The sequence below is a fragment of the Poromitra crassiceps genome (genome assembly GCF_964638095.1).
Source record: "Poromitra crassiceps genome assembly, chromosome: 12".
Classification (NCBI taxonomy): Eukaryota; Metazoa; Chordata; class Actinopteri; order Beryciformes; family Melamphaidae; genus Poromitra; species Poromitra crassiceps.
In genome coordinates this window covers 34907735-34931540 of record NC_139632.1, presented here as the reverse complement: position 1 = coordinate 34931540, position 23806 = coordinate 34907735, and the positions used below count along the sequence as shown (strand labels likewise).

At 46.2% G+C, this 23806-nt stretch overlaps 1 protein-coding gene across 1 annotated transcript in view; it reads right to left on the bottom strand.

Annotated features, from left to right (window-relative positions):
- The window catches only part of LOC310786189 (contactin-associated protein-like 4), a gene marked incomplete at both ends in the record, with an annotated part of 140428 nt that overhangs the window by 87228 nt on the left and 29394 nt on the right, over positions 1-23806 (bottom strand). The window contains one exon of the mRNA XM_083647362.1: positions 2486-2679. Coding sequence (XP_083503488.1) covers positions 2486-2679 — 194 coding nt within the window. The remainder of the gene's footprint in view (positions 1-2485; positions 2680-23806) is intronic.

Sequence of the window (23806 nt, the reverse complement as noted above, 5' to 3'; positions counted from 1 at the left end):
CCTTATTGGTGGAGGTCTGCGCACTCCGAGTGCAGTTGTCGGTGCAATTTCGGTGGGGCACGCATTGTGATTGGCTGTACGTCGGGCACGCATTGTGATTGGCTGTACGTCGGGCACGCATTGTGATTGGCTGTACGTCGGGCCACGTGGGATTAACATGGGCAAAATGTCCGACAGCTTTAGATTAGCTAACAAGCTATAAGCTACTGATGTTCAGGCCCGTATCCAGGGTTTCCAGACATGGCAAGGGGAGGCGGATTCGGCGCCGCTGAATTTTTTTAAAGTTTTTTTTCCCCCTTTTTTAGCCATATTTAGAGTAATATATCATTTTAAATAATTTTTTTTAACCTTTTTTATCCATATTTAGAGGAATATCTCATTCTAAATCAACATTAGGATTATACTGTTGTGATGTCATTATTCAGTATATTCTCTTTCATGTCACCACCTGCTCAGCTCTCCTGTCAACATAATTGTAACTAACAAACACAAACTGTTTTAGCAAAATTCATATCAAAATGACACCTACAAACACAGGTACACAACCCAAGCCGTACACAACACACAAAGTCATCATCTATAATAAAAAAAACATACAGACGGACCTGTTGGCTGGCAAGAACATGTATTTATTAAGTGTCATTGACCAAAATGACCACTAGGGAGCAGGGAGCAGCCTCTTCTTGAATATCTCACATTCTCTCCTACCCCTGTGTTAAGGTGACCAGATCTCAGCAAACCAAAATGTGGGACAAATAGTGTGTTTGTGTGGGACAACGTGGGACACATTGCCATTGATGAGTAGGGCTGCAACAAACGATTACTTTCATTATCGATCAATCTGTCGATTATTTTTACACTAATCGATTCATCTTTTGGTCTATAAAATGTCACCAAATGGTGAAAAATGACCCCCCCCAAAAGCCCAAGATGACGTCCTCAAATGTCCAGTGGCATGTCCAGGCCATTTTGACTGGGGTGGCCCAGGTGGGGCACAGACTCAAGCAAGGGTAGACTGCTTTTTCCCCTCGCCAAAGTTTACCATAACTTTGGAGTTAGAATGACATGGTTGGTAGAGAGAGGTACAACGCAAGACAGGGAGGTATGAGGGAAACATAATGTTCTTGGCTATGGTGAAATTTCTAAAGAAAGTGATAATAGCCTTATCCCTCTGTGTGAAGAGAGGAGCTGCAAATGGAGGGAGGTCCAGTAATCATTAAGAATCTAATATCTTTTTTCCAGAGTCTTATTGTCTGCCTTCAGTCCAAAGAAGTCCTTACAGGTTCTGCGACTAGCTGGGATATTAGCACTCATCCAAAATCACCACTGTCTCTGACTGTGGGAAGTCATTCTGACATCTACAGACAGGCTCTTTGAAAAGCCTTCGATGGTGTTAGAGCACGATAATGAATACCGGTCAGTAATGCCTGTCTGATATAGAACAATAATCAGAAAGGATGAGAAGGTCTATGAAGGCTGAAATGTCACACGAGAATTTTCTTTCTTAAAAATTGCTGTCTGTCTGTCTGTCTGTCTGTCTGTCTGTCTCTCTCTCAGTGGTTTGGATTTTGAAAACTAGAGTCAATCAAAATGTGGGACATCATCCCAATATGTGGGACATGGGAAAAGGCATGGAAATGCTGTGCAGTCCAACACAAAGTGGGACATCTGGTCAGTGTGTGTGTGTGTGTGTGTGTGAGAGAGTGTGTGAGTGTACTTTGGCTTCTGCAGTCAGTCAGTCAGTCAGTCATCATCTGTTGGCCCACTGAAATTAGCCAGTAGCTTCCCAACGTGTCACAGGTAACGTTACTTAAGAGACAGACTAGACACTTACTTTCTTGGTTGTTGCTAAAAAATCTGTCAGTGTCACTCACTCACCTCGTCTGTCGTTCACTCGCTCACTGTCTCGCAGCTCGCTCACTTTCAATTATCTCGCCAGGCAGTCACCATGTCTTCCTGCTGCTCCTACCTTCCTGCCTGACGTGCCTTTCGTTTCAAAATAAAAGCGATCCCGTGTTTTCCATGCTTTCCATGGAGCTTTTTTTTTTTCTCTCTGAAATTCTTACCGAGGTCCGGACCTCGGTGACCTCATAGCTAGATACGGGCCTGCTGATGTTATCAGACATGATCGACATAAAAAATATGAATCATACAAACATTCAATGATCATGATCAGGTCCATTTCTCATAAACACGAGCCTTATTTTTTTTTTTTATAAATCTTGTGAGAGTTTCACTTCATCGGTAGTCGTGGGCCCAGAGCCGAGCACATCCGGCAGCAGGGCGAGCCGATTTTTTTACAAAAAACTTTTGCATTCTTCCTCTTTGTAAAGTAAAGTAATGCCATGTCATGTTTTTAGTGCTACTGTTTTCCAGCTGACCCAGTGTTTTCTACAGATGACTTGCCCCTAAACTGTTCTTGGCAATCAATTTCTCCCTCCACTGCCTTTGGGTTACTGTTGTTGCTCCTCACAGCAGAACTCACCCCGATACTGTCCTCCTGTCGGTACTGTCTCCAGTTGTGTCCCGTGTCGCTGAACATCAGCACGTAGGCCGTCAGCCAATCGGAGCTGCCGTAGCGGCCCTGCGTGGCCACGGCGGTGATCTGGGTCCGCCTCCCCAGGTCCACCTCCAGCCACTGGTACCTGTCTGAGTGCAGAGGAGACCAGCCTCCAGCTCCTGGACAGAGAGAGAGAGAGAGAGGCAGAGATTAAGAATCAGCTTTCAATTTGTGACAGTATATGTGTTCTGTCAGAAACCCATTACATTACATTATTGCTTTTATCCAAAGCAAACAGTAGAGAAATCAACTATGCAACATAGTCTATGGCAGCTAAGACCTTTTGAAGGAATACAGTAGCACTTGTGGAAAGTAGTTTAAGAAGGAATGAGTAACAGTTTGATTTTTTTTAAGAAAAGGGAGAAATATGTGAGTTCAAGAAGGGTCCAGGTGGAGCCTGAAAAGGTGTGTTTTTAGTCTCCACTGAAAGATGGGCAGTGATTGGGCCATCCTGACAGAAGGGAGGAGTTCATTCCACCATTGCACGAGAAGAGTCGTGATCGAGACGAGCGACTTTTGAGCCCACGTAGCGGTGGAGGGGCGAGGCGATCTGCACGGGTGGAGGAGCGGAGGGAGCGGTGCGAGGTTTGGAACCTGACCATAGATTGCAGATACAGAGGAGCTGTCTGGTGTACTGCCCTGTAGGGGTAGTCTGGTATAGGGGGAGGTCTGGTGGACTGCCCTGTAGGCCAGTACCAGTGTCTTGAATTTGCTGGTTACTGGTGTGTGTGTGTGTGCGTGCGTGCATGTGCGTGTGTATGCGTCTGTGTATGTGTGTGTGTATGCGTCTGTGTGTGTGTGTGTGTGTGTGTGTGTGTGTGGCGTGAGGAGGAGAGGGAAGATAACGAGGCTGACAGAGGTGAGAGAAGAGAGAGGGAGGATGGAGAGAGAAACACTCAAATGTGATTCATTACATTTTAATCTACCGGTAAATGGAATGAGATGGAACAAACTTTGGCTGTGCGTGTGTGCGTGTGCGTGTGCGTGTGTGTGTGTGTGTGTGTGTGTGTGTGTGTGTGTGTGTGTGTGTGTGTGTCGGTACACACACTTGCTTGACCTTCATTCGCTGACTGAAGACACTTTGTTATTATGTAGCCAGAACGAAGCGTATCAAATCAGAGACATACAGAAGGATTCACATTCATTTGCGTGTTATGATAGAATCCTGCAGGGTGCTCAACAAGCAGCATGTCCATATATCCATCCTGAATCCAGCACAGATATTCTCATCATGATGAACCACAGTCAGACTGCTGGACTGGTGCATCGTAACAAGTGGTTCATCGTATCCTCATGAGATGTTCGTGTGATGTTGCGAAACTTCGGTTTCGTGCAGAATCCTACGAATGTCCAGCAAAATGAGTGTCTAGTGCGCCTGCGCCTGTCCCGACATGACCAGCATCTCTCTACTGAGCCTGTCCCGACATGACCAGCATCTCTCTACTGAGCCTGTCCCGACATGACCAGCATCTCTCTACTGAGCCTGTCCCGACATGACCAGCATCCCTCTACTGAGCCTGTCCCGACATGACCAGCATCTCTCTACTGAGCCTGTCCCGACATGACCAGCATCTCTCTACTGAGCCTGTCCCGACATGACCAGCATCTCTCTACTGAGCCTGTCCCGACATGACCAGCATCTCTCTACTGAGCCTGTCCCGACATGACCAGCATCCCTCTACTGAGCCTGTCCCGACATGACCAGCATCCCTCTACTGAGCCTGTCCCGACATGACCACCATCTCTCTACTGAGCCTGTCCCGACATGACCAGCATCCATCTACTGAGCCTGTCCCGACATGACCAGCATCTCTCTACTGAGCCTGTCCCGACATGACCAGCATCCCTCTACTGAGCCTGTCCCGACATGACCAGCATCCCTCTACTGAGCCTGTCCCGACATGACCAGCATCTCTCTACTAGGGCTGTTGAAACGAATTTTGATATTCGAATATTATTCGAATTTAATAATTATGAACGAAATTCGATTATTATTATTTTTTTAAAACGAATATTTTTTTATTAAAAAAAAAAAAAAATTTTTTTTTTTTTTTTTTAGAACACTAGAACAGTGACAAGTTCTGACAACATACTTGAAGAAAAGAGTGTTAACTGAAGTTGACTGTTGAAGCTGCTATACTGATGTAAACCTACCTGTAGCTCTTAAAATGTATGTTCATTCATTGTTAACTGAAGTTGACTGTTGAAGCTGCTATACTGAATGTAAACCTGTAGCTCTTAAGTGCAATACGTGACAGATTTTTTTTTGTTCATGGCTCATTGTTGTTTTGGCAAAGTTTACTTATTTGTTTATTGATAAGGAGCTCAAACAAAGGCTGTGTCTTTTTTTATTATCAATTATTTTATTTTAGCATTTCAGACAGCACCAATACATCACTGATGAATATTAACTAAGCTCTGGTTATCTGACCTATTTTCTAATGCAATGAATGTATGTACATTGTACAAGGAACATGTTTTCTTAAATAAACATCATTGCTGGACTATTTGTGATAAGCCTAATATTATTTTGAATATTTATCCACCATTCACTTTTCCATCTACATTTGGTAAAATGCTTAGAAAAAGTTTTACTTGGTCAAACCCAAAGATTCAGCTATATTTAGAATCAGAACATAACATAAGAGAAGACAACAATTCACTCAGACCAAAAAAAATTTTTTTTTTTTTTTTTAATTCAATTAAAAATTAATTAAAATATTCGAATATAATTCGAATATTAAAATGTATAAAGCACTGAAATTCGAATTTGATTATAGAGGGAGATTGACAGCCCTACTCTCTACTGAGCCTGTCCCGACATGACCAGCATCCCTCTACTGAGCCTGTCCCGACATGACCAGCATCTCTCTACTGAGCCTGTCCCGACATGACCAGCATCTCTCTACTGAGCCTGTCCCGACATGACCAGCATCCCTCTACTGAGCCTGTCCCGACATGACCAGCATCCCTCTACTGAGCCTGTCCCGACATGACCAGCATCTCTCTACTGAGCCTGTCCCGACATGACCAGCATCCATCTACTGAGCCTGTCCCGACATGACCAGCATCTCTCTACTGATCCTGTTCCGACATGACCAGCATCCCTCTACTGAGCCTGTCCCGACATGACCAGCATCTCTCTACTGAGCCTGTCCCGACATGACCAGCATCCCTCTACTGAGCCTGTCCCGACATGACCAGCATCCCTCTACTGAGCCTGTCCCGACATGACCAGCATCCCTCTACTGAGCCTGTCCCGACATGACCAGCATCCCTCTACTGAGCCTGTCCTGACATGACCAGCATCCCTCTACTGAGCCTGTCCCGACATGACCAGCATCTCTCTACTGAGCCTGTCCCGACATGACCAGCATCTCTCTACTGAGCCTGTCCCGACATGACCAGCATCCCTCTACTGAGCCTGTCCCGACATGACCAGCATCTCTCTACTGAGCCTGTCCCGACATGACCAGCATCCCTCTACTGAGCCTGTCCCGACATGACCAGCATCTCTCTACTGAGCCTGTCCTGACATGACCAGCATCTCTCTACTGAGCCTGTCCCGACATGACCAGCATCTCTCTACTGAGCCAAAAACAATACTGAGCCATCTTGAGGAAAACGACTTGAGATGAAATAAATTGAGCCAGGAGTCTTGAAGTCGTAGTCGTCCTCGTTTGCCGTGTGGCGCAAGCGCTGTACTTATGACTGCACACAGCGCATGATGCGCCTCATGGCAAACAAGGAAGTCACTTCGGTTACTCTTTGTTAGTTCGGTTACTCTTTCTTAGTTCTGGGTGTGTGTGGATTTACTTTGAAAATGACCGTTTCATGTAACTTTGGATTATCCCTTTAATTATATATGATTATTTCATGGCGTGGTGAGTACCTGAGTCACAACATGTACATGTGAGTGTTTCTGCCGCTGTTGGAATGTGCATTTTGGGCGAGTGAACGGGAGTAGGCAAAAAAATGGGGAAGAAATCTTCCTAGGCCTACTAACAAACATCCAAGATATCAAGCAGGATAATGCATAGTTGTGTCACCAAAACTTGAAGTCAATCAAGTTGGCTGTAGTGTGCACCACTGCTGATGGGTCTCTGAACAGCTGGAATGGCATTTAAAGGCCACTTGATGACTCTCCACAAGCTGTCAAGACGTGGCCCGCCATTAACTGTGCACTATTTACTATGTGCAAGAGCTTTATGGCATCATCAAAGGAGGCGGCACTGCCAGGGCACAGGGACCCTGCAGAGACATCATTAGATGTGACTGCAGAGTGGGACAGAGGCCCTGTCCGTCCACCGTCTCCACACCCATACGTCCTGTCCGTCCAACGTCTCCACACCCATACGTCCTGTCCGTCCAACGTCTCCACACCCATACGTCCTGTCCGTCCAACGTCTCCACACCCATACGTCCTGTCCGTCCAACGTCTCCACACCCATACGTCCTGTCCGTCCAACGTCTCCACACCCATACGTCCTGTCCGTCCAACGTCTCCACACCCATACGTCCTGTCCGTCCAACGTCTCCACACCCATACGTCCTGTCCGTCCAACGTCTCCACACCCATACGTGATTGGTTACTCAGCCGTCTTTCCAATAACGACACCCCTTTCGGGTCACTTCAGGGGACATGCATCACCCTGTCTGTCCATCCCGGGCACAGCTGCTGCATCAGCCGGAAAGGTTGTGCCTGGATGTTTGGCAATATCTCATACCGATGTCTGTCAATTGCAAAAGAGCTGAACAGACACACACACACACACACATGATCTGTAACTGTACTATTGTAATCTACTTTGTATCAATAAAATATATGTAAAAAAAGAATTGAACAGTGGCCGCTCACTTTTTTCCATAGACTTTTTGCTCCATAGACGTTTAAAAAAATCCTTAAATAAAGAGTTTTAAGCCTGGAACCATGCCAACGAGCCAGAATCATGAGTGACCATAAAACATTTGACTTGGAGCAAAAACCACAAATAAAAAGCAGAAAAAAATATATTTTTGATTTTCTTTTTAAAGAAAATTGCCCCCACATTTTTTTCTTTCTTTCTCTCTGATTCAAATGTTTATAGTCACTCACAATTCATCTGCTAGCTGTTTGGCTTGGTTCCAGCCTCAAATAAAAAAAAAATTCAATATTTTATTTTATGGTTTTTCAGAACATGAGAAACAAAAACACTCAGACAGGAAAAGGGAAAAGAAAAAGACAAAAAACTAAACAAAAACAAATATACATTTCCAACTTTCCGAAGTGGTGCTACCAGTCACGTAAAATGCCCATGTGCTTTACAAAATATACATCAATATACACAAAATAGGATCCATTATAAGTGGTCCATATCTAATCGGCCGGGTGAGTCACTTGTCATTTTTAACCTCGTCAAAATAGGCCAGGAACGGGTCCCAGATAACCAAAAACTTCCCCAATGAATTAGTCATTTGGAACCTGAGTCTCTCCATCCGCACAACCGAGACCATGTCCGTCAGCCACAGCTGAAAAGAAGGTGGAGAGAAGGACTTCCACTCCTTAAGAATTACCTTCTTGGCAACAGTCATTCCCTGCGTCAAAGACTGCCACATGGCCACCGGGAGGAGCAAAGAGGACTCTGAGCAGCCAAAGATGGCGAGTTCCGCCTCCGGTTGAAGGGCTACATTGTAGGCCTTAGAGTACCAGTCAAATATTTTGGCCCAGAATCCGGCAAAACCAAAAAGCATGGGACTCAAAGAAATCTTTAAAGGATTTTTCAAAATGTCTGCGGATAAAACGAATCGGGGAACTCTCTTCCGGAACCGGAGCCGCAAAAAAGTGTGACGCCGGTGACTGTTGAGCTCTGTGGCAAACTTGCCTTCATATTGCCACGGTGATTTTGATAGAAGAGGTTTGCCCATGCCATACAAAAACTTTTAGTACTATGTGACTTCTCATCATTTCAATTAATTTCAAACTGTTTAATCAGTTATGTTTTGCAGAAATGATTCAATGGTTCCTGCTGTCAGTGAGGAGGAAGCCAAGCAGAGAATTAGAATAGCTCAAACAAACCAAAATTTGGTGTAACATCTTTTCCCTGCAAGAAAGTTCTTTCTTATTAACGACTGTTTCGTTGTCAGAAAGACCAGCAGCGTATATAATGTGGCTGTGTCCATGTTGCCAAACATTTATACGCTCTGTCTTCAACTGCAGTTCCATGAGCAGGCGTGATAGAAAGTGTACTTTATGGCAATGTTGCCGGACTTTTCACCTGCTCTTCGATAGACACTGCATGAAATAGGCCACACCCATCACGGCGGAAAGCTCTCCATTGACTTCCATACACCAGCGTCATTTTCTTTGAATTAAACATAGTTAAAAGCTGTTGTGTGGTGGGCCTTCGCAGACAACAAATGTAAAAAAGAAAATCACCAATTCAAGTTTTTTTGTACTCCCAAGCAAAACAAGGAAGCCATTGAGAACTGGCGAGAAGAAAAATGTGGATCTAGCTGTCAGTGAAGTAAGTTGGAGTGTTCATCTTCCGTATATATAATCTTTGTGTGCAACACGTGACCATGTTCATAGGAGAACAGCAGGATTGGGGGGGGGGGAGTTTTTGTTTCCCCCGTGGTTTCTGAATGATGCTCCGCAGTGTCTCTATGGAAAACAATGATACCACCACAATATGAATGCAGAAGCAAGCCTCTGTCTCATGCTGCCAGGGTCAGTCCTTATTGGACAATATATGAGCAATATATTCATACAGGCCAGACACTGATGCACAAAGACACGTGATCCAGGACAGATTCCAGCATGTTTTCAAAATGTCTATGTGTCATGCACACATTGACATATAGTGTTTGAAATAATAGCTCTGATACCATAATTAGCCATTTTAGTCAGGCCTCGCTCACAGAGTTGGCATGCAACGTCTCCTCTCTCTCCCCAGAGGGCTTTCATAGTCCACCTCCCTGGCTGATTCCAACTCCGCTCAGGTGTGCTCCATCCAGTAGCTAACGAACGGAGCTCTCCATGGTGCTGAACCCGTGTTCACTCATTTTGGCCACTAACTCGCAAATTTTTGCCATTTTAGTCATCCCTAATGACCTCGTTCAAAACCGTCTGTTCGGGACCTCTGCTGGTACACGTGCCACTGCCAAATAGGAATGCTGCCAGGCCCACGCGGTGTCCGAGGAAAATGAAACAGAGACAAATACATACAAGATACATACATACGGGGGACATTTTGAAAGTCTCCAACTCAATCTTTGTACATAGTAAACAGAATGAAAGACGTGTGGTATCTAAAGGCAATGCCTCAGCAGAAAGACATGAGCAGGCAAAACGTCCATGGCTGGATTGCCCTGCATACCAATGAGAAAGATGAAGGCAGGTTTTGATTGAATAAAGCAAACTGAATGGTCCAAGTGTGAAGAGGAACAGGCGAGCTCAAACACTGGGGTCACTTTGCACACTTTGTCTGAACGGGCTTTCCAACACGACTCTGCTAACAGAACACTGGGTCAGTGGAGGTGGAGCTGCATTCACAGTCACAGTACGCTGCCTCCAGGCAGGACAGTCACACCTGTTGCAGGCGGGTGGATGACTGTGTGCTTTGTGCTGTGCGAGGAGGAGAGAGAGAGGGGGGGGGGGGGAGAGAGAGAGAGAGGGAGATACAGAGAGAGAGAGAGAGAGAGAGAGAGAGAGAGCGAGAGAGAGAGAGAGAGAGAGGGAAAGAGAGAGAGAGAGTTGTGCCATAATTAACACAGTAGCCTTTAGAGATGTTGCCAAAACTCATCCAGCTGCAAATTAATTTCTATTTTGGATGTGATTGGCATGCCCCACTCAAAGGGGTGAGTGTGTGTGTGTGTGTGTGTGTGTGTGTGTGTGTGTGTGTGTGTGTGTGTGTGTGTGTGTGTGTGTGTGTGTGTGTGTGCGTGCGCGCGCGCATGCCTGCGTGTGTGTGTGTGTGAGAGAGAGAGGGGCAGGGCTATGGCAGAACCTGATTATGAAGAAACATTGGAGGTGATGGAATAGGCTGCTACAAGATAATGACACTTTGAATACTGAGAAGGGCAGTGTGTGTGTGTGTGTGTGTGTGTGTGTGTGTGTGTGTGTGTGTGTGTGTGTGTGTGTGTGTGTGTGTGTGTGTGTGTGTGTGTGTGTGTGTGTGTGCATTTAAGAGAAAGTGCTGAGTCAGCCCAAAGCAATGCCTGCTTGGTTGCCCAAGCACCAGATGGAGGGATTTCTCCCCTACAGAGCGCGTGCGGACACACACACACGCACGCACACCACACACACACACACACACACACCACACGCACACACACACACACTACCGCAAACAGAGGCAGCTAGCTTAAAGAGCACTTGAGGTTGTTTGCGTTGCCAAGGTGATGTCATGCTGACAGGCTTGGGTCAGCGCAGCCTGAAGTGGACACCCTCCAGTCTTTAATTCCATCACGCCTGTTAGGAGCTACTTAAGTTATCCACTCATCACTGAAGCATCGCAACCCTCCATGTGCCCCATTATGACTGCTTCACATCCTCCACTGCCCATCACATGATTACATTTGACACGCTCATTTATACAACATTAAAGTCACACAAGGGAACGGCGTTTGTGCAGCTTCTTTGAGCAGATATTCATATAACAATAGTGTTCCTCTGACTTCCGTGCTGTATGATACCCGCTCAGTGTGGTGCAGCTTCGGGCACATGATGTCATGCACCCCCCCCCCCCCCCCCCCCCCTCCTCCATTATGGATAGGCTACTCCTGATTGGTCTATTCTCTCATAGGCTACTCCTGATTGGTCTATTCTCTCATGCTACCGTACAAATCGACATCTTGTGCTAAAACAGGCGAACGGACACACATGGCAATGACACTGTCCTCCAGAAAGTCAAAGGTAAAGTGGAATTTTCATATAAACATGAGAAAATAAAGATTTTGTAAATTCTCTGGTATTTATTGTGAAATATAGGTGAACGTTATGGTATAGAGAAGTAGCTAACAAGGTGAAAAGGTCACTTTACATTTCATTGTGACTTTAATACTGAGATTAATGAGATTCACCAGGACAAACATTTTTTATTACAACATGTAGTACATTGGCCGTAAAGTACTTTCGTCTGTAGTACATTGGCTGTAATGTACTTTCGTCTGTAGTACATTGGCCGTAAAGTACTATCGTCTGTAGTACATTGGCCGTAAAGTACTTTCGTCTGTAGTACATTGGCCGTAAAGTACTTTCGTCTGTAGTACATTGGCTGTAATGTACTATCGTCTGTAGTCACTGGCTGTAATGTACTATCGTCTGTAGTCACTGGCTGTAATGTACTATCGTCTGTAGTCACTGGCTGTAATGTACTATCGTCTGTAGTCACTGGCTGTAATGTACTATCGTCTGTAGTCACTGGCTGTAATGTACTATCGTCTCACTAAAAACCTCTCATATATTTTCTCTATTCATGAGATTTACAATTCGATACAAATTCATCTCAATGAGAACACCAATAGATTTCAAGAGGATTCAATGTTTTATCGCCACTCCAAGAAGAAGATTTACTAAGAAATTACTCAAGCCAAAGCAGGGCTTGTGCTTGGATAGATCCGGAGTGCTCCTCTGTTGTGTTTCGTCTCCCGGACAGCTGGTTCAGATGTTGTGCTGCGGCCTGCTCTTTAGGGCAGCTGTTTAAGACACTGTGCTGCAGCCTGCTCTTTAGGACAGCTGGTTCAGATGCTGTGCTGCAGCCTGCTCTTTAGGACAGCTGGTTCAGATGCTGTGCTGCAGCCTGCTCTTTAGGACAGCTGGTTCAGATGCTGTGCTGCGGCCTGCTCTTTAGGACAGCTGGTTCAGATGCTGTGCTGCGGCCTGCTCTTTAGGACAGCTGTTTAAGACACTGTGCTGCAGCCTGCTCTTTAGGACAGCTGGTTCAGATGCTGTGCTGCAGCCTGCTCTTTAGGACAGCTGGTTCAGATGCTGTGCTGCGGCCTGCTCTTTAGGACAGCTGGTTCAGATGCTGTGCTGCGGCCTGCTCTTTAGGACAGCTGGTTCAGATGCTGTGCTGCGGCCTGCTCTTTAGGACAGCTGGTTCAGATGCTGTGCTGCGGCCTGCTCTTTAGGGCAGCTGGTTCAGATGCTGTGCTGCAGCCTGCTCTTTAGGACAGCTGGTTCAGATGCTGTGCTGCGGCCTGCTCTTTAGGACAGCTGGTTCAGATGCTGTGCTGCGGCCTGCTCTTTAGGACAGCTGGTTCAGATGCTGTGCTGCGGCCTGCTCTTTAGGACAGCTGGTTCAGATGCTGTGCTGCAGCCTGCTCTTTAGGACAGCTGGTTCAGATGCTGTGCTGCGGCCTGCTCTTTAGGACAGCTGGTTCAGATGCTGTGCTGCGGCCTGCTCTTTAGGACAGCTGGTTCAGATGCTGTGCTGCAGCCTGCTCTTTAGGGCCGCAGCTAAAGGCCAGAGCTAATCAGTACCGTGGTTACAGACATGACCACTGACAGAGCAACACGCTCTGACCTTTACTCAGCACACCGCAACCCGACAGGAAACAGAGGAGAACAGAGGGATAGAGAGGACACAAGAGGAAGAGAGTGAAATGGTGAGAGACAGAGAGAGGAAGGGAGCGAGAGAGGGAGGGTGAGAGACAGAGAGAGAGGGAGGGAGGGAGAGAGGCAGATGCACTGACGCACCCTCATTAAGACTAGATCGCAGAGGAGGAAGGGGAAAAGAGTGAGAGATAGAGAAACAAAGAGAGAGAGGCAGAGACATCGACCTCACCTCATTAAGAACTGGAAGGGAAAGCAAACAAAGAATCAGAGAGAGAGAGAGAGAGAGAGAGAGAGAGAGAGAGAGAGGCATTGGCCTAATTCTGCCCTGCATGCAGAGTTCTACAAGTCCATAGGTACAAAGAAATGCCCCTGATGTTAGAGTTCCACGAGCAGCGTTGCGTTGCATTGCCGCCAGCATTGACTTTTTTAATGGATTCACCAGAAAACAATCAGTTCAACTTATTCCAAAGTGGGAGAACGCGTGCGTCAGCCGTCGAAAATTGAACCTCGTCAATTTTGTTTCTCTTGGACACAGCCATCAGACACAACGCGAGCAGTGGAGCGTCTTTCACTGCTGGTAAAGGAATGATTCCTGGCTGATGGCTGACGCCTGATGTTTGCAGTGGAGGAATTAGGCCAATGCCCATTAATAATCACAATTCAAAAACGAGCCATCAAATTTTACAACCACGTAAAAAATAGCAACCCCAACTCCTACCACCACAAAGCCCTGGAAGGCCAGGAGGCAGGAGCTGTGCACACTGGACGTGTGTATTTCACATAAGAACGCTTTGGAAATCATGTCGAGAGCACTTCCAATGCACACAAAACACAGCGCACGGAGCGTTTTTGTGTGTGCCTTGTTTTGTTTTTCTGCCTGCCGTCGCACGCAGTACAGTTCAGGACACAACGATCACACGGATGGTAGCCAGCTAGTTTCGGCTGTTGTGTTGTTGTTGATTGTTCACACTGTAAACATGAAAGCCAATCATTGGCAATTCTGGCAGCAGCGGAGGTTGAAGATCCCTCTGGCAGGAGGGATCTTTTTCAGCTTGAGACGCCCAGAGCGCTCCGCCAAAAAACACTAGCTGCCAAGAGCGCTTAAACGCCAGGTGCGTTCCTTGAGGGAGCGCGCCTAGCACATCCTAGCGCCTAGCCCATCCTTACCATAGAGAATGAATTGCAGAAAGGCGCTGGCAGCTCAAATACACACGTCGTGTGTGCACGGCACCTAAGAAGGGCCGCCTCTGCCAGCTGGTCCTACAGTTCACTGCTCACTCAGGACAGACCTCAGTCCATCTGGCAAAACCCAATTATAACAACACAAAAAGACAAATACTAAACATATTGGAGAGAACTAACACAATACAAAAGCAAACTAGAAAGTTATTTGGCCCTAATACACAATGGCAGATTGCCTGACTGAGAAAAAACTGAGAAAATCTGCAAGATACAGATTCTGTGAACAAAGCCTTTCTCTAGAAACAGGCCAACACCGGCAGACCTGGCAACCCAGAGAGGACAGACCGGCAGACCTGGCAACCCAGAGAGGACAGACAGGTAGACCTGGCAACCGAGAGAGGAGTGGCTGTGTTCACTTCACTCTGCTCACAGGCAGAGGAGGAGACAGAGCTGCACTGTGCAAACTATGCAGGAATCAGAGATCTACCTCCCCAAATTCAAACCAATATGCACAGATTTCAAAAAATCTCCCTAAAAAAGAAAAAGTCCAATACCTCCCACTACTGCAGCCAAACGTGTCAGCCTGCCACTGTCTCACACAGGAGACACACTGAAGTGCACATAGAAATGTATTGACTCTTTCACTTTTTATGTAATTTATTTGCTTATTTTATTGATTTATATTTGTTGATATATCTAAGTTTGATTACTATTACTTGAATTTGTTGACCTTGCTTTGGCAATATGTACTTTGTACTATGTACACCATCCAGAGGGATGCAAGGCGGCTGGACAAGCTGGTTAAGAAGGCTGGCTCCGTGGTCGGTATGGAGCTGGACTCCCTTACAACTCTAGTGGAGAGAAGGTCCTTGGCCAAGCTGCTTGCCATCATGGACAACCCTTCCCACCCTCTCTACAGCACTCTGGTCAGCCAGAGAAGCACCTTCAGTCACAGGCTGATCTCTCTTGGCTGCAAGAAAGATCGCACCAAGAACACTTTTGTTCCACGGGCCATCAGGCTGTACAATGCCTCCCCATTGTGCAGGGGGCGTGGAGGCGTGGCCCCAGCAACCTGCAGGGGGCGTGGCCCCAGCAACCTGCAGGGGGCATGGAGGCGTGGCCCCAGCAACCTGGGCCGCCACTGAGACTTGAGACTTTAGACTTGAGACTTTAGTATTTATTTGTGTATGTACTGCAGGCACTTTCTCTATGCATATGTTTGCACACTGCACAGGCACAGGCACTTGTTTACCTCTCTTATTTCCATGTCCCTGCCAGGACTGGCTCTCCTATCTTTTTTATCTTGTTTATCTTTTTATTGCCTCTTTTTTTTTGTGTATTTTAACATGCTTTTTATCCTTCATCTGTACTTTGTTATTTGTATGTGCAACTGGAAAAGCTGCTGTACAACAGAATTTCCCTCGGGATTAATAAAGTATTTCTCTATCTATCTATCTATCTATCTATCTATCTATCTATCTATCTATCTATCTATCTATCTATCTATCTTTTGTATTTCATACCCAAAAAGCAGAAGAGAGAGAGAGGGCGAGAGAACATAGAGAGCGACAGAGAGAGAGAGAGAGAGCATACACAAGGAAATCTGCATAGAAAAATATTCATTGGATCCACCACATTTCCTTGTTTGATCCCCAAGACAATATAGTTTGAGCGACGAGCAGCGTTTCTGCCAGAGAAAAGCGGGGCTGGATGTACTGTCACTTTAAATCCAGGAAATCTGCCTTTTCTTTTTTCTCGCTAACTCTCTGTAATGACACGAGGTTGGCTCTCCTAGCGGGGAAGGTAATTGAGGTTAAAGACAGGTCAGCAGCATTACATCACCGCGCTGTTGGACATTCAAATCATCGCATTGCCGCAACGGCTTAACCAATCGGGAGACATTGGAACAATCCTCACTGACGTCCAGGGGTCGCCCACATCAGGGATCCCACCAACCGGACACCTTCGTGGGCAGTGGCGGCCTGGAAGCCGTGGCTGGAGGGTCACGGGTTCAACTCCCCAGGCCGTCTGGGAAATTAAAAAAACATTAAAGTGTCCTTGACTAAGACATTGAACCGTCGACTGGCTCAGTGGAGCGGTTCAAATGGTATGTTGAGTGACAGTGGAGCGGTTCAGATCGTATGTTGACTGGCCCAGTGGAGCGGTTCAGATGGTATGTTGACTGGTCCAGTGGAGCGGTTCAGATGGTATGTTGACTGGTCCATTGGAGCGGTACAGATGCTATGTTGACTGGTCCAGTGGAGCGGTTCAGATGGTATGTTGACTGGTCCAGTGGAGCGGTTCAGATGGTATGTTGACTGGTCCAGTGGAGCGGTACAGATGGTATGTTGACTGGTCCAGTGGAGCGGTTCAGATGGTATGTTGACTGGTCGGCAGTGGAGAGGTTCAGATGGTATGTTGACTGGTCCAGTGGAGCGGTTCAGATGGTATGTTGACTGGTCCAGTGGAGCGGTTCAGATGGTATGTTGACTGGTCCAGTGGAGCGGTTCAGATAGTATGTTGACTGGTCCAGTGGAGCGGTTTGGATGGTATGTTGACTGGTCCAGTGGAGGGGTTCAGATGGTATGTTGACTGGTCCAGTGGAGCGGTTCAGATGGTATGTTGACTGGTCCAGTGGAGCGGTTTAGATGGTATGTTGACTGGTCCAGTGGAGCGGTTCAGATGGTATGTTGACTGGTCCAGTGGAGCGGTTCAGATAGTATGTTGACTGGTCCAGTGGAGCGGTTCAGATGGTATGTTGACTGGTCCAGTGGAGCGGTTCAGATAGTATGTTGACTGGTCCAGTGGAGCGGTTCAGATGGTATGTTGACTGGTCCAGTGGAGCGGTTCAGATAGTATGTTGACTGGTCCAGTGGAGCGGTTCAGATGGTATGTTGACTGGTCCAGTGGAGCGGTTCAGATAGTATGTTGACTGGTCCAGTGGAGCGGTTCAGATGGTATGTTGACTGGTCCAGTGGAGCGGTTCAGATGGTATGTTGACTGGACAGTGGAGCGGTTCAGATGGTATGTTGACTGGTCCAGTGGAGCGGTTCAGATAGTATGTTGACTGGTCCAGTGGAGCGGTTCATATGGGATGTCAAGTGATAGTAGGCGACTAGCCTGATCTCAAAAGAGGGAAACTGAGAGCTTGTAGCAGCTCTTCAGCTAAATGGTAACTTGGTAATCTTCAATGATTTGTGGCCTTGTCTGGACATTTTGTTTAGATTGGTATAATTTACATGAAATACGATGCAAAAACAGTGTGAACTACTTTTCCTCTCAGACAGTGTGATTGGTTTTGTTTTCATAGGAAGTGAAGGTGATGGCCAATGGGAGACTGTGTACAGCTAAAAGTCACTGATCAGTGAATGAATACGTGGTTGCTCACCTGAAATAGTTCCAAAAAATACACCCGGAATCAAATATATTGCGTTAATGTTGGTTCGTTTTTTAAATTTATGAATCTACAGGCCATGAAAATCTTTTTATTACTACAAGGTCATTCTTCTTACTTAGGATCATGCTAATCTCCACTATAACTCAGCACAGGGAATGATACAGTGTTTAGCGCAGGGCACCAGAGCCAGTTATTTACCGGGGACACAGGGATTATTTTGACGTCTATGTTCACATCACTAAGCGGCTAAATTGACCAATGGGCTGGTCTCACACTAAAAAAAAATTGTTAGTGCATCAAGTAAATACACATCATTGCTGTTTATCATACGCTGTTGTTTGGGCAAGGCCGACTCAAATTAAGTTTTATTTTAGAGGCATCTTAGTGGCTCAGCACTGGGATGCACGCCAAGGACACCTTTTATTATTGCTGCTGCATGCTGGCTTATGCGTTTTCATAGCGGCAGGCTGGTCTAGAGGTCACACAAACGAGGCCACAGGTTCAATCCCCACATCGGTACATGTCCGTCAATAGCCCTGAAAGTGTCCTTGAGTAATGCCTGACATCGCCAAAAAAAAAATCGAAATCAAATACTGCATTAGGTGAACCATGCAGCTGATGATGGGGGAAATCCCAGGACGCACGTTCAACTCGAACGAGGAGCCGTTTTCACGTCAGCGCCACGACGGCGCTCCATAAAAGGATCAGCCGTATATTGTTATGATGTGGAATTTAACACATCGCTTCATGATCTATGTGAGGGGGGAAAGAACTCTACCGGGAGACTCAAATTAATCGTGTGAACTGAACTGGAACTCTGCTCTCCATCCTCCTAACCCATCTCCAATGTCTTCTATGCTGTAAATTACAGACAAAATGGACATGATTCTACATTAGCCTTTATGCTTTGTTCTCCAACGGGGTGGGGGGGGGGGTGGGGTGAAATATTTTCAATTTCTCAGCTGGACATGTTCAACTACTTCGGGTAAAACTGTGAGGTTGTGAAATCCTCTATTTTTTATCTGCTACTGTGAGCAAAAAACAACAACAACAACAACTCTAAACCACAGCAGAGAAACATTTGCTGATACTGATGAGGGCAGAATAGTCTTCTCTGTAAATAGTGGCGACCTTCTAGCTTTGTAAAGTCTGCTCTGTAATTGAAGAGGAGACCCACAGCGAGACCAGCCTCGTTAAGCAGCCATCTCTCCCACACAGAGAATACACCTTGATTGCTCTTCTTCTCTCTTCTCTTCTTCGTTTAATAATAAGCGCATGGCATCCGAGGCGATTGCAATCTGTACCGTTCTAATTGCAGCCTGCGCTGCGTTAGTGTCGGACGGGAAATCGAGGACGACAGCAAGGCTGGTCGGGCCGACAGCTTCGCTAGCAGGACCAGATGTGTGTGCCAAATAAACACAATGCTTAGCGGTGATGCAGTGTTATTCCACCTAATATCCACTGAAAGACGGAGAGTGAAAAGAGACGTGCGGATGGGCAGAGAAAGACACAAACCATTACAGGAAGAAGAATCAAACCCAGACAGACAGCTGAGCAGGCAGACAGTCAGACAGACAGACAGTTAGACAGACAGTTAGACAGACAGACAGACAGACAGACAGTTAGACAGACAGACAGACAGACAGTTAGACAGACAGTTAGACAGACAGACAGACAGACAGACAGACAGACAGACACACAGAGACAAAGACAGACAGACAGTTAGACAGACAGACAGACAGACAGACATACAGACAGTTTGACAGACAGACAGACACACAGAGACACAGACAGACAGACAGACAGACAGACAGACAGACAGACAGTTAGACAGACAGACACACAGACAGACAGACAGACAGACAGACAGACACACACACACACACACACACACACACACACACACACACACAGACAGTTAGACAGACAGACAGACACACACACACACACACACACACACACACACACACACACACACACACAGACAGTTAGACAGACAGACAGACAGACACACACACACACACACACACACACACACACACACACACACACACACACACACACACACACACACACACACACACACACACACACACACACACACAGACAGACAGTTAGCCAGACAGACAGACAGACACACACAGACAGACAGACAGACAGACAGACACACAGACACACAGACACACAGACAGACAGACAGACAGACAGACAGACAGACAGACACACAGACACACAGACACACAGACAGACAGACAGACAGACAGACAGACAGACAGACAGACAGTACTAGCAGTAGATTGATTCCTGTAGGTGGATCAGCACAGGTTTTTAACAACTCAAGGTGTTTGTGGATGAGCTCGGGGGTCTTTGAAAGGGCCGAGGGGTTTAAGGTGATTTTAGTTGGAGCGTCTGAAGGATCTGAAGTGGAGTTCACGGGGGTTTTAGGGTGGAGTTAAGGTGTTTTACTGGCAGCCTGGGGCAGCAGGAAAGAGGACAGAGAGAGAGCAAATAAATAAGCAAAATTGAAACGATAAACAGGCAGAAGGACCCAAATAAAAAATATGAATCAAAAGAGTAATATTTTGAGAGACAGTAGCCTACAGCGCAAGAGGATAGCCTGGGTCGATCAATGCCGTGTAATATAGCATAGTGAAAAGCAGGCAGCAGCAGAGCAAACGAGGAGCCGCATTCAGTCACAACAGAGACGGGGCCGCAGTCACAACAGCAAACAAGCCAGGGCAGAAATGGGGCAGCTCATAGCGGGGCTGCGTACGGGATGCCAGACTACAGCATGTGTTTGAGCTCCATTACAGAGACCTTGAAAGCAGGTAAAACGCTGAAACCGTCCAGCTTTAGGGTCCTTAGCTCGCTGCAGCAGAGTGGAAATGGGGACTGGCCCCAGGAGGAGAAGGCGTTGGGGATGAAAACGTGGCAGGTGGAGTGTATCGTACAGGTGGAGGAGGAAGTTTGTAACAGGTTCCTTAAAAATAGGGAGAGTCAGACAAAGAAGGCTTTTATATACACAAGCATGAGCCAACACATTTTCTCATTGGTTGTGTAAGGCTTGCCCGTTTACAGACGAACCAGAGTGTAGGAGGTATGTTCCTTACAGAGGAACCAGAGTGTAAGAGGTATGTTCCTTACAGAGGAACCAGAGTGTAAGAGGTATGTTCCTTACAGAGGAACCAGAGTGTAAGAGGTATGTTCCTTACAGAGGAACCAGAGTGTAAGAAGTATGTTCCTTACAGAGGAACCAGAGTGTAGGAGGTATGTTCCTTACAGAGGAACCAGAGTGTAAGAGGTATGTTCCTTACAGAGGAACCAGAGTGTAAGAAGTATGTTCCTTACAGAGGAACCAGAGTGTAGGAGGTATGTTCCGGAACCAGAGTGTAGGAGGTACAGTATGTTCCTTACAGAGGAACCAGAGTGTAAGAGGTATGTTCCTTACAGAGGAACCAGAGTGTAGGAGGTATGTTCCTTACAGAGGAACCAGAGTGTAGGAGGTATGTTCCTTACAGAGGAACCAGAGTGTAAGAAGTATGTTCCTTACAGAGGAACCAGAGTGTAGGAGGTATGTTCCTTACAGAGGAACCAGAGTGTAAGAGGTATGTTCCTTACAGAGGAACCAGAGTGTAAGAAGTATGTTCCTTACAGAGGAACCAGAGTGTAAGAAGAAGTACATTACATCACTATGATCAAGCACAGATAGAATAGTAACCAAGGGGGTAGCTTGTAGCTCCATTCATGAAGCCAATGTGGAGGTGTCTCAAACCTACATTCTTTCAAATGGCCAGGAGGGGGCGACTCCACTGGCTGCAACAATTAGTCAGATTGCATGGAAGTCAATGGGGAAAAACCCTACTTCTCATTTGATTTATGGCCCCAGTAAATAATGGTATAGTTTCAAGTCAGTTTCAAGTGGATTGTTGTGGATCAGGATCAGTTAAGGCAGGGGTGGGCAATTATTTTTCATGGGGGGCCACATGAGAAACCCAGATTGTTGCCGGGGGCCGAGCAAATATTGTCATGCCATAACCCAGGAACTTTGATGATAGAGAGAACCACCTCGCTACCAGAGAGACAGATTTTCCTGAGGTTTGGGGGCTGAACGGCGCCGGCGCAAAAACATTTGGGGCACTTGAAGCCAGGTTTAGAGGAATAACTAATTTTAAATTAACAGTTGTGATGTCATTATTCAGTCTCAAACACCAATATTTGATCATTTTCTCACTCACTCCTGCTCTCCCTGCAGAGCTTGAAATTAACTTTTTTGACCACCTGCCAATATGGCTGCTAGATTGTAAAGTTACCAGCCAATTAGAATTTCCACTAGCCAAAATGTTTTTCTTGAAATAAGCCAGAATATGAGTGGGTTAATTTAAGCATAAGTATCAGTAAGTGGCCCGGGATTCTCAAAGCCTGTGTTGAGGGTCACACGAACAAAAATGCACTCTTGAAGCTAAATAAATCCAAAACCAACAAGTTAACACATTGACTGCCAGCCCTTTTTTCAATGCTGTAGGTAGGTTCTGCCAGGTTTTTTTTTGAGGATTCTGGCTCATTTTACAAGAGCCGAGGATTCTTTTCTGTTAAGACTTCGTGAACACCAATCATCTAAAAAGAACTAATAGAATGTGTGCTTTCTCTGTCTAAAAGAGTTAGTTTGTAGAGTTAGTAGTTATGTAGATATTAGCCGTTGAGTACAGCATGGTTTCAGAGATTTTCAGAGAGTTTTGAGATAAATGGATTTTTAGAACCACCTCACGTGCCTGTGATTATGGGTGCCCTTGGGCAAGTCTGTATACTGTATTGTGTGTGTGTGTGTGTGTGTGTGTGTGTGTGTGTGTGTGTGTGTGTGTGTGTGTGTGTGTGTGTGTGTCTCCAAACTCCTCCCTCCGTCTGTGCTGCTGCTGGCTCCTGCTGGCTCCGCAGCCGCTCTCGGGCAGTCTGGATTACTGTAAAACGGGCTCGTTCGTTTCTTGAGGTGTCGGCTGAGAGCTTTGAAGAAGCTTTTGCGATTCTGGTCTTATTTATGCTCAAAGGTACTCGAGTGTGTGTGTGTGCGCGCGCGTGTGTGTGTGTGTGTGTGTGTGTGTGTGTGTGTGTATGTGTGTGTGTGTGTGAAATCGAAAGCGTTTTCGCCCAGCTATTTCCTTGAAAATTAGAATGGCTTTCTCCCGCGGACCCGCGGCTGTGTCTTTCTCTCTGTCTGGAGAGCACTGTCGCCACCAGCTGGTCGGTAAAATAGATTATACACATTCTCTTCCTCCAATATTGGTATAGGAGACGTAAAAGGGGTTGATCGATGTCCCACCGTCAAAAAAAAAAATTTTTTTATGTAAGCCGAGATATCTCGTCCTTGGCACTCAACGGTTGGATTATGTAAGCCGAGATATCTCGTCCTTGGCACTCAACGTGTTAATTATTTACATTTTTACTTTAATGGTAGAACAGTCATTTCTTACACATGAGATTACTTTTAGTTTTAGCCTTTTAGTCATAAAGTTTATTGAAAGATATTCCATATTCCAGACTGAAATGTTATAACAGAAGTATTGGCCAGAATGACATGAACATTTGGACACTTATTCAGCGGGTATCTTGCATGTTGCGTTCAGGTGGACTGCTTTTTTTTTGCAATTCCAGCGGGGGCCACACAGGGAGCTCTCGCGGCCCGCGGGCCGCCAGTTGCCCAGGTCTGAGTTAAGGTATATTATTTATTTATAAGGCCTTGTGGGGCAAGCTTCCACTGTATTTGTCTTGGCTTTTAAGTTTTACAGCTACAGTATATCAGACACGCTCGCAGACACACATTAGATTGCTCACTCCAGGTATGAATACTGAGTCAGGAAAAGTCGCTTTCACCTCTTATGCTCCTGATAGATGAAACAAGCTTCAGGACCGACCGACTGGTCTCCATAGAGACGTTCAGGACACGACTGGTCTCCATAGAGACGTTCAGGACCGACCGACTGGTCTCCATAGAGACGTTCAGGACACGACTGGTCTCCATAGAGACGTTCAGGACCGACCGACTGGTCTCCATAGAGACGTTCAGGACCGACCGACTGGTCTCCATAGAGACGTTCAGGACACGACTGGTCTCCATAGAGACGTTCAGGACAGACCG